General features: G+C 43.9%; 1 protein-coding gene across 2 annotated transcripts in view; it reads right to left on the reverse strand.

Moving 5' to 3' along the window:
• Nucleotides 1-12,153, reverse strand: part of LOC110498523 (uncharacterized) — a 46,839-nt gene that overhangs the window by 13,015 nt on the left and 21,671 nt on the right. Inside the window, exon 6 of one of the 2 annotated variants that reach the window (XM_090210555.1) lies at nt 2,302-3,481. The exons of the other annotated variant lie outside the window; for it this stretch is intronic. Within the exon in view, the coding sequence (XP_090066681.1) occupies nt 2,555-3,481 (927 nt within the window). The 3' untranslated portion in view covers nt 2,302-2,554. Of the gene's footprint in view, nt 1-2,301; nt 3,482-12,153 lie in introns of those variants that run through there. 2 annotated transcript variants of the gene reach the window in all.

Consider the following 12,153-nt stretch of genomic DNA (forward strand, 5'->3'; position numbering starts at 1 on the left):
CAAGCGACTTACAGCTGTAATCGCAGCAAAAGGTGGCGCTACAAAGTATTAACTTAAGGGGGCTGAATAATTTTGCACGCCCAATTTTTCAGTTTTTGATTTGTTAAAAAAGTTTGAAATATCCAATAAATGTCGTTCCACTTCATGATTGTGTCCCACTTGTTGTTGATTCTTCACAAAAAAATACAGTTGTATATCTTTATGTTTGAAGCCTGAAATGTGGCAAAAGGTCGCAAAGTTCAAGGGGGCCGAATACTTTCGCAAGGCACTGTATATATTCAGAAGATGGAGGTTTGAGCCTTGTGCATTTCTTCCATGTCTGCATTATGACTCCGAAGCCACCTCAGTCCTCTCTGGCCTCCCTTTGAAAAAGGTCAAAGGTAATCGAGGAGAGGGAAAGTGGACATCCCACTTTTTTAATAGAAAAACAACATTGGATGTTCTAAGTCTATAACAATGCTTAAACCACATCAGGAGACCAATTTTGAGGTCTGGGAAAAATCTACGAAATGTTGGTTTCTGAGTGTAGTTGGCCTTTAATTGAAAACGCACAGGCACCTAGCACTGTTTGGTTAGTGGTGTTTCTGTTTCACGTGAGATGAGTTTGCAAAACAAATGGCCACTGGATTGAAGCAAATAATCACATTCTGCCAGGTAGACAGGCAACTTTATAGCTAGTTAACATTTGATTGAGAAGGTTTTCTGGAATGCCTTTCCATCAACGAGAAGACAGTTAGGCCTATCATTAGCGCCGCTATATTTTTCCTGTTCCTTAATTGTTTGAAAACTGGACGTTTTACTTCATATTATGAGGCATGTTTTACCGTAGCGTATAGCCAAAATCTGGAATGCCTTTCCATCTACGAGAAGACAGTTAGGCCAATCATTAGCGTCACTATATTTTTCCTGTTCCTTAATTGTTTGAAACCTAGACGTTTTACTTCATATTATGAGGCATGTTTTACCGTAGCGTATAGCCCAAATCCCACCATAGAAACGTGGAGTCAATTATTTTATAACGACTTCCTCATACATTCTCCTGAAAAGCCAACTGGCATTTACTCCCGGGGTGTTGACCTGTTGCACCCTCTACAACCACTGATTATTATTATTTGACCCTGCTGATCATCTATGAACGTTTGAACATCTTGGCCATGTACTGTTATAATCTCCACCCAGGACAGCCAGAAGAGGACTGGCCACCCCTCAGAGCTTCTGCATTACTTGCTGTTTGGGATTTTAAGCTGGGTTTCTGTATAGCAATTTTTTTATTTGACCCCCTTTTCTTCCCAATTTCATGGTATCCAATTGTTAGTAGTTACTATCTCGTCTCATCGTTACAACTCCCGCACGGGCTTGGGAGAGACGAAGGTCGAAAGCCATGCATCCTCCGAAACACAACCCAACCAAGCCGCACTGCTTCTTAACACAGTGCACATCGCCCCACGGACCTCCCGGTCGCGGCCGGCTGCGACAGAGCCTGGGCGCGAACCCAGAGTCTCTGGTGGCACAGCTAGCACTGCGATGCAGTGCCCTAGACCACTGCGCCACCCGGGAGGCCCGGGCTGATGTAAAAAGGGCTTTATAAATTTGATTCTATTGGTTTTCTTTCTTTCATTGTCTAACAGCCAAGGCATTATCCTAGTCATATTAGCAACCCATTATAGTTGTTGCATCTTTAGATCTCCCCTCTTTCTAAATTTCTAACAGATATGACCATCTCTGTCCAGGAAACTGCTTGAATGTGCGGTGCACATTTTAGAATGGTGTTTACCTGGAAATTGCATTTTGGAACATTCCCACTGAGGCCTACTGCTGTGTGCACATTGCTGCACCTAAAATGTGAAGCAATAATAGTTTATCAACATTTTAAGCTAAACATTCTGATATGTTCCATCGGCCTTATTAATTTATGCAGTGTATACCTCCACTACACTACTTTTATACGCATTATGGGGATTTTAAGAAGTGAGTATACGCAATGCACACTGAAAAATAAGTGGATATAGGTGTATACCTGCATATACCCTACACTACTGCAGAGGACAGACTTTTGCCCAAATGAGAAAAGGCCAGAGAGAACTAGACAAATCAAGACACACCACTTCCGTTAACACTGAAGAGAAAGGATCTTATCGGTTGCCGTCAAAGCTCAAAGGGTGTGGTTAAAATAAAAAGGTGTGCCCTCTGTTCTTTGAAATACGGTACTACTTCTTACAATACACGTCAAATCTGCCATGATCAGTATCTTTTAAGCAGAGAGCAGACTTGTTTAGAAAGAACAGTGTGTTAGCAAGAAGAGAAATTTATAGAACTTTATTCCATCTACATCACGTCAATAACGTAAATATTAAACTGTCATTGTTTTAGCCTAGTTTTACTGTCACTCTAAAAACAGGTATTTACACAAGCCTGTTTCAAATGACAAGTTAACAAAGGGTTAATGAGGGGTATGTGGTTAATTACCCTCTTATCCCAAGACACTTCACAATATAACTATGTCAGCTAAAGAATGGTTCCCCGACATCCCCTGTGTACATCTCAAGCCACACTGCTACAATTTCTCCCCATTGTGGACACTCCTATGTCTGATAAGGTTACTCCGGAAGGGGAAGCTCTTGTAACATAGTTTGCACTTGAAGGGCCTCTCCTTGGTGTGAACTGTCTGATGCTCCTTCAAATAGTTTGCCCGGGTGAAGTGCTTCCCACACGTGGCGCAGCTGTACGGCTTGTCGGCGTCTGCCCTAATATTCGGCTTGCCACGTTGTGACCCAATGACACCAGAGGAGGTAGAAGCAGGAGCTTTTGAGCTCCCTCCTTGACCTCTTGCCATCGTTTCGGTGTTGTTGGGATTGTGCGCTGTGTTATAGGCTAAGTACTTCTTGTGGTGAACACCTATCCTGACCCCGTCTGTATTGGTGGGGTAACCCTGAGGTAACCGAGGAAGGCTAGACCCAGGTCCAGTCCCAGGCCTTCTATGAACCCAGTCACAAGGCAATAGACGAGACCCTGAAGGAAAAGACAGGCTTCCTGATAGGCTACCACCAGGGGGGTCTCCCACCACTCGCTGTGAATGCTGAGGCCCAAGGTGACCTGCTCTGTTCATCATGGATACTGTGGTGTTTGTATCATAGGAACAGGAGGGTCTATCTCTATCATCCCCAGGCCCTGCTCCATCCCTGCACTGAGACTGTGAAGAGAAGGGTCTGGGCTGCAGACTGGATCTCTGACTGGAGCCCCTGTCTCTCTGATGACCACCAGGACTGAGGTTATTCAGTCCACCTGTCCACTGGTTGTGTTCTGTGTGGTGGTGGAGTCTCTGTCCCTCGTGGTTCAGTCCTGGTTCAGACTCAGGAAGCAACCGTGACGGCTCCTGATCCAGGGTCCTGATCAGGGGCCAGGTTTTGTGACCAGCCGCTTCAGAGGTCCAGTCTCTCCCGCCAGCAACACCGGATATCAGCAGGTCCTCATGGACTGCAGACTATAAACACAAATTGTACAGAAAAGCATAAAGGTTTATATAAGTAACTCTTTGCTGTACACACAGAAACATGACATTATATTATAAATGTCAACCACAGTCAAGCCCATCTCTAACAATGTGATTAAATGAAGGTAGCCGAGTGGTTAGAGCGTTGGTTAAATCTGTTGTTCTGCCCCTTAACGAGGCAGTTAACCGACTGTTCCCTTGTAGGCCGTCATTGTAAATAACAATTTGTTCTTAACTGACTTGCCTAGTTAAATAAAGGTTACATGTTTTTAAAAGTACCAAACAATATGGAGCCATTGGAGTTTATTATAGAAAATGGCCATATGTGTTGATTTAGGAATTAAGTATAATGGAAACTCAGTCCCTGCAATGACACAAAAATAACCAAGTCAGTCAACACATGGTTAACTTGACCAAATGGTCAAAGTACTTTGTGTGTGTGTGATGCATCTAGTGCCGTGGTGTAGTGGTAGTTAGTGCTTGCCGCCTGCCTGCTTGCTACTTTCTGCTTTCAGCTATTCAGTAGTATTCAGACCCCTTCCCTTTTTCCACATTATGTTACAGCCTTATTTTAAATGGATTACGTTTTTAAAAAGTCCACAATCTACACACATTACCCCATAATAAAAAGTAAAAACAGGTTTAGAAATTGTTGCATATGTAAAAAAATATATAAAACAGAAATAAATACCTTACTTACATAAGTATTCAGACACTTTGCTATGGCACTCAAAATTGAGCTCCGGTGCATCCTGTTTCCATTGATCATCCTTGATGTTGCTACAACTTGATTGAAGTCCACCTGTGGTGAATTCAATTGATTGGACATGATTTGGAAAGGCACACACCTGTCTATATAAGGTCCCACAGTTGACCATGCATGTCAGAGCAAAAACCAAGCAATGAAGTCGAAGGAATTGTCCATAGAGCTCCGAAACGGGATTGTGTCGAGGCACAAATCTGGGGAAGGTTACCCAAAACATTCTGTAGCAATGAAGGTCCCCAAGAATACAGTGGCCTCCATCATTCTTAAATAGAAGACTTTGGAACCACCAGACGCTTCCTAGAGCTGGCCGCCCTGACAAACTGAGCAATCAGGGGAGAAGGGCCTTGGTCAGGGAAGGTGACCAATAACCAAATGGTCACTCTGATAGAGCTCCAGAGTTCCTCTGTGAAGATGGGAGAACCTTCCAGAAGGACTCTCAAAACATGAAACAAGATTCTCTTGTCTGATGAAACCAAGATTGAACTCTTTGGTCTAAATGCCAAGTGTCATGTCTGGAGGAAACCTGGCACCATCCCTATGGTGAAGCTTGGTGGTGGCAGCATCATGCTGTGGGGATGTTTTTCAGTGGCAGGGACTGGGAGACTAGTCAGGATTGAGGGAAGATGAATGGAGCAGAGAACGGAGAGATCCTTGATGAAAACCTGCTCCAGAGTGCTCAGGACCTCAGACTGGGGCAAAGGTTCACCTTCCAACAGGACAACGACCCTATGCACACAGAAAAGCCAATGCAGGAGTGGCTTCGGGACAAGTCTCTGAATGTCCTTGAGGGGCCCAGCCAGAGCCCAGACTTGAACCCTATCAAACATCTCTGGAGAGACCTGAAAATAGCTATGCAGTGACACTCCCCATCCAACCTGACAGAGCTTGAGAGTATCTGCAGAGAAGAATGGGAGAAACTCCCCAAATACAAGTGTGCCAAGTTTGTAGCGTCATACCCAATAAGAATCAAGGCTGTAATTGCTGCCAAAGGTGCTTCAACAAAGTACTGAGTAAAGGGTCTGAATACTTATGTAAATGTAATATTTCTGTTTATTTTTAATAAATGTGCAAAAATGTCATTATGGGGCATTGCGTGTTAGTTGACAGGGGGGGAAACAATTCCATCCATTTTAGAATAAGGCTGTAACTTAACAAAATGTGGAAAAAGTCAAGGGATCCGAATACTTTCTGAATGCACTGTATGTAAGTCTCCCCTGCCAGTACATAGCCTCTCCACCACCAAGACTACTGTAGTGCCTCCCCGTGGGTATCTGGGTATCGAGCGACCCCATATTAAACTCCAGGGGATCTCGGAGCAGTAGTGGGCAGTGAGCAGACATGCCCTGGCGCCCGTCAATCTCTAACCCACCTATGGGTTAAATAGCAGCAATGCATTGTGGAGTGCACGAAGGCAGGACACACATGTCCCTGACCATCCACTGGAGCTGAAGAAGCTTCCAGCCGCAACATTTACCGTGCCTCTGGGCCCTAGCTTTGGACGCAGAGACAGTGGGACTTTCTCAGTGCAACGGCTCTCCCACTATAATTAACTCACGCACAGGTAACTCATGCTAACATCACTTCTCTACAGCCCTACAGTGGTGGGGGAATGGCGAATGGACAGGGAGAGATGTTCACTGGCAGTCGTAGCCATGAACCTGCATGTTGGCGGTTCAGGATATTGGCCGCTCATCTGCGTAACCAGGATAGAGAAAATGTGTGGCAGCACCCTGGATGTCTGAGCAGCCCTTTTAGGACAGCACTGTTCAATCTAACCTAGGGAAGGGGCTAGAAAAGGTGCCCTAGAAATCGCCTGCTCTACTGAATCTGTCCAGCTTACCGTGGCTGGCAGATCATTCCCCAAACGGTAGAAACACAAGCAATATAAACAAAAAAGAAACAACAGGCAACCCGGTAAAAAATAAGCTCATAATAGCTGCTTGGAAAGTTAGAACAATGGACAACATCCCGAGAGAAGAACTCCCTTGCTGTGCAAAGAACTGAGCAGATGTAAGATCAGCAGCTCTGAGTGAAACAAGGTTAGCTGACGATGGCACCATCAGTGAACGTTTTTCTGGAAAGGGAAACCAAACGATGAGGATAGAATACATGGGTTGGGACTTGCCATGAAAACCAACCTTCACAGGCACCTGCAAGACTTCAGTAGTGGGCCCCAGACAAATTAAACAACTTCTTTACGCTCTTGAAGGACAATATAATTCCACCGACACGGCCAGCGACCAAAGAAAGACTGTGGGCTCTCCTTCTCCGTAGTGTGTTTACGGACATATTCAATCAATCTCTATCCCAGTCTGCTTTCCCCACATGCTTCAAGATGGCCACCATTGTTCCTGTTCCCAAGAAAGCAAAGATAACTGAACTAAATGACTATCGCCCCGTAGCACTCACTTCTGTCATCATGAAGTGCTTTGAGACAAGTCAAGGATCATGTAATATCCACCCTACCTGTCACCCTAAACCCACTTCAATTTGCTTACCGCCCCAATCGGTCTAGACGATGCAAACTGCCATCACACTGCACACTGCCCAATCCCATCTGGCCAAGAGGAATACCTATGTAGGAATGCTGTTCATTGACTACATCTCAGCATTCAACACCATAGTACCCTCCAAGCTCATCATTAAGCTTGAGACCCTAGGTCTCGACTCCGCCCTGTGCAATTGGGTCCTGGACTTCCTGACGGTCCGCCCCCAGGTGGTGAAAGTGGGAAACAAAATCTACACTCCGCTGATCCTCAACACTGGGGCCCCACAAGGGTGCATGCTCAGCCCCCTTCTGTACTCCCTGTTCACCCACGACTGCGTGGCCATGTACACCTCCAACTCAATCATCAAATTTGCCCTCACTAACTTTTACAGGTGCACAATTGAGAGCATCCTGTTGGGCTGTATCATCGGCTAACCATGTGTATGTGACCAATACAATTGTATTTTATTTGACTTACCCTCCGACCTAAATGAGAGGCTAATGAAAATCAGGATTCCTCTCAACAAGACCAGACATGCCACAATAATCAGTGCTAATGCACCTACATTACCAAGCCCTGACAATATGAAAGAGCAGTTCTACTCATCTAACAACTCCCCGGAGTGACAAACTAATCATTGCTGGAGACTTCAATGCCAGGGTGGGCAAAGACGGCACCAACTGGCAAGGAGTGATTAGCAAATATGGAGTGGGAACCATGAATGGAAATGGGCTCCTGCTCTTGAGCAAATGCTCAGAGCATAGCCTCGCCATCATCAACACCATTGTTGGGCAAGCAGACAAGTACAAAACTACATGAATGCACCCAAGATCCAAGCACCTGATGGATTATATCATTGTGCGACAGACTGACATTAAGGATGTCAAGATACCAAGAGCCATGCATGGCGAAGAGTGCTGCACATAGAATGGTCAGAGCAATCCTTGGTATGTACAGTGGGGCAAAAAAGTATTTAGTCAGCCACCAATTGTGCAAGTTCTCCCACTTAAAAAGATGAGAGGCCTGTAATTTTCATCATAGGTACACTTCAACTATGACAGACGCCCCAAAAGGCCATCCATGACGTGTACTCCATGACGAAATGCAAGGGCAGATCCACTGTTGTGGTGATATCGCTGAGGCTTTCCCATCTTCAATGGCATCAAGCAAGGATGTATCTTGAGCCCGATGCTGTTCAACCTCTTTTTCACCGCCGTCCTCAACCACGCCACTAAGGACCTCAACAGGCATCTACATCAGATACAGGGATGATGGTTGAATCTACGACCTGTGCAGGCTAAGAGCAAAGACCAAACCACAAGAACATTTTGTCCGCAAGGCCTTCTTTGCTGATGACTGTGCCCTACTTGCGCACACAGAGGCAGACCTCCAGTCGATAGCAGACAACTTCGATAAAGCTTGGGAAAAAACTTTAATCATCAACCATCACTCCTGTCCAACCCAGTGGATCCAAGCTCCAGAATGTCGACCACTTCGCATATCTGGGGAGCACCATCTCCAAGGATGGCTCACTCGACCAAGAAATAACTAGCAGAATCCAGAAAGCAAGCCAGTCATTGGAAAGGCTGAGGAACAGAATACTAAACCGTAACATCACTCTTTTCACAAAGGTGAAAATCTACAATGTGGTAGTCATTCTAACTCTGTTGTATGGCTGTGAAACTTGGACCCTGTGCAGTCACCACTTCAAACAGCTGGAGACATTCCATACACAATCTCTTGAGATCTATTATGGGTATCCGGCGGCAAGACAAGGTCTCCAACCTGGAGGTACTGCAGAAAGCTAACAGTACCAGCATTGAGACTAAGATCATTAAGGCACAGCTCCGATGTACAGGCCACATCATCAGGATTTTCTTTGGCAAGCTGCAGCAAGGGCACTAGAATATAGGCCGACCCCAAAAAGCGCTTCATAGACCACCTTAAACACAACCTCAAGTTTTGCAATATCCAGCCCAGCCAACTCACAGACATCGCCTCTACCCGATATCCACCTGGCACTCAAACGCTCACCTCTGTAGACAATTTAGAGTGGGACAGAAACATCTATCTGCAGCCAGAGCAAAGCATCATTCTTGCACAACTGCGCCCATAACACCACCAGAAGTACGTCTGTCCCTCATGCCCCAGTTTGCTCTTCAAAACTGACTCCTGAGACACTGAAGAACCCACAATAAACCAAAATGACATCCACAAGTCGTCACCGTCGAAACCGACGGACCACTAGAGAGAGGGAGAAGGAAAATTCAGTCCCTGCAATGGTACAAAAATAGCCAAGGCAGTCGACACAGTTCACGTTGTATTTAACAAAATGGTCACACACTCACATAATATGAAGTACATCACTTTTATTGCACAAAACAATGTGACAAATAGAATAACTTATCACTATGGTAACACTACCTTTTCTGTAAATCTGGTACCCTCGCTTTGATAAAAAAATATTTTAGAATACTTATGAAAAGGTTCAACATTACACACATCTTTACTACTTCATGTCAGGTAAACATGAATTAAGTCACTATCATTATCTGTCTATAAAACACCAGTATCAACCTAAAGGAACAACGTTTGTTACTCTTCATCAGTAAAGCATTTTTACAGACACCATCAAATCAACCATCACCATATCCAGTCTGCCTCATCATCATCATCATCATCATCATCATAATAGAATAATAATACATTATATTTGGAGGACACCTTTCAGGGAAATCAAGGTAATCTTACATTAAACGTAGGCCTACATAAAATCAATAACTGTACAAAAGATCAAATCAAGTGCATCAATCAAATTAATATTTAAATAAAGGACCAGACAAAACAGGGCAGATAAAAAGAGGAGGGAGGAGTTGGGTAGAGGATATGGACCCGGTTTAGGGTGCGGGATAGGGGGACACATACAGTGCATTCGGAAAGTATTGGGACCCCTTTTTCCACATTTTGTTAGTTGAAAGCCTTATTCTAAAATTGATTAAATTGTTTTTCCCCCCTCATCAATCTACACACAATACCCCATAATGACAAAGGAAAAACAGGTTTGTAATTTTTTGGGTAAATAAAAAGTAACAGATGTTCCCTTTACATAAGTATTCAGACCCTTCACTCAGTACTTTGTTGAAGCTACAAGCTTGGCACACCTGTATTTAGGGAGTTTCTCCCATTCTTCTCTGCAGAGCCTCTCATCCGGTTGGATGGGGAGCGTTGCTGCACAGCTATTTTCAGGTCTCGTCAGAGATGTTCGATCAGGTTCAAGTCCGGGCTCTGGCTGGGCCACTCAAGAACATTCAGACTTTTCCCGAAGCCACTCCTGCGTTGTCTTGGCTGTGTGCTTATGGTAGTTGTCCTGTTGGACGGTGAATCTTCGCCCAAGTCTGAGGTCCTGAGCGCTCTGGAGCAGATTTTCATCAAGAATCTCTCTGTACTTTTCTCCATTCATCTTTGCCTCGATCCTGACTAGTCTCCCAGTCCCTGCCGCTGACAAACATCCCCACGGCATGATGCTGCCACCACCATCTTCACCGTAGGGATGGTGCTAGGTTTCCTCCAGACGTGACCCTTGGCATTCAGGCCAAATAGTTCAATCTTCATTTCATCAGGCCAGAGAATCTTGTTTCTCATTGTCTGAGAGTCCGTTAGGTGCCTTTTGGCAAACTCCAAGCGGGCTGTCATGTGCTTTTTACTGAAGAGTGGCTTCCGTCTGGCCACTCTACCATATAGGCCTGATTGGTGGAGTGCTGCAGAGATGGTTGTCCTTCTGGAAGTTTCTCCCATCTCCATAGAGGATCTCTGGAGCTCTGTCAGAGTGACCATCGAGTTCTTGGTCACATCAAGGCTCTTCTCCCCAATTGCTTAGTTTGCCCGGGCAGCCAGTCTTGGTGGATCCAAACTTCTTCCATTTAAGAATGATAGAGGCCACTGTTCTTGGGGACCTTCAATGCTGCAGAATGTTTTGGTACCCTTCCCCAGATCTGTGCCTTAACACAATCCTGTCTTGGAGCTCTACAGACAATTCGTTCGATATGATGGCTTGGTTTTTGCTCTGACATGCACTGTCAACTGTGGGACCGAATATAGACAGGTGTGTGCCTTCCCAAATCATGTCCAATCAATTGGATTTACCACAGGTGGACTCCAATCAAGTTGTAGAAACATGTCAAGGATGATGAATGGAAGGATGCACCTGAGCACAATTTTGTGTCTCCTAGCAAAGGGTCTGAATACTTATGTAAATGTGATATATTTTGTATTTTTTTGTATGTGCAAAACATTCTTAACTTGTTTTTACTTTATCATTATTGGGTATTGTGTTAATGAGATTTTAAATATATATATATATATATATATATAAGGCTGGAATGTAACAAAATGTGAAAATTCAAGAGGTCTGAATACTTTCCGAATGTACTGTAGGTGCCTTAAGAAAGTATTCATACCCTTTGAATTATTCCACATTTATTTGTGCTAGTCTGAATTCAAAATTGATTAAATACATCTCACCCATCTACACACAATGCCCCATAATGACAAAGTTAAAAACTGTTTTTAGAAATGTTTGCAAATGTAGTACAGAAATCGAATTTACATACGTATTCACACCCCTGAGTCAATACTTTGTAGAAGCACCTTTGGCAACGATTACAGCTAGAATGTTTCCGGGTAAGCCTTTAAGAGCTTTTCACACCTGGACTGTGCAACATTTTTCCAATATTCTATTCAAAATTCTTCAAGCTCTGTTGAATTGGATGTTGTTCATTGCTAGACAACCCATTTCATGTCTTGCCATAGAACCCAGCCACTCAGGAACATTCATTGTCTTCTTGGCAAGCAACTCCGGTGTATATTTGGCCTTGTATTTTAGGTTATTGTCCTGCAGAAAGTTGAATTAATCTCCCAGTGTCTGGTGGAAAGCAGACTGAACCAGGTTTTCCTCTAGGACTTTGCTTGTGCTTAGCTCTATTCTGTTTATTTTTATCCTGAAAAACTCCCCAGTCCTTAAAGATTACAAGCATACCCTTAACATGATGCAGCCACCACAATGCTTGAAAATATGGAGAATGGTACTCAGTAATGTACTGTATTTGCCCCAAACACAACACTTTGTATTCAGGAAAAAAAAAACCTCCATGGTCTTTGTGGTTGAATCTTGCCATAACAAAGGGGTTGAAAACTTATTGACTCAAGACATTTCAGTTCGAATTTTTAATTTAATTTGTAAACATTTCAAAAAACATAATTCCACTTTGACATTATGGGGTATTGTGTGTAGTCCACTGACAAAACAAAAATCTCAATTTGATAATTTAATACAGTGACCTGCGAAAGTATTCACCCCCATTTTCCCTATTTTGTTGCCTTACAACCTGGAATTAAAATAGATTTTTTGG

This window comes from Oncorhynchus mykiss, chromosome 19 (assembly GCF_057628025.1).
Source record: "Oncorhynchus mykiss isolate SJ-2025 chromosome 19, ASM5762802v1, whole genome shotgun sequence".
NCBI classification, from domain to species: domain Eukaryota; kingdom Metazoa; phylum Chordata; class Actinopteri; order Salmoniformes; family Salmonidae; genus Oncorhynchus; species Oncorhynchus mykiss.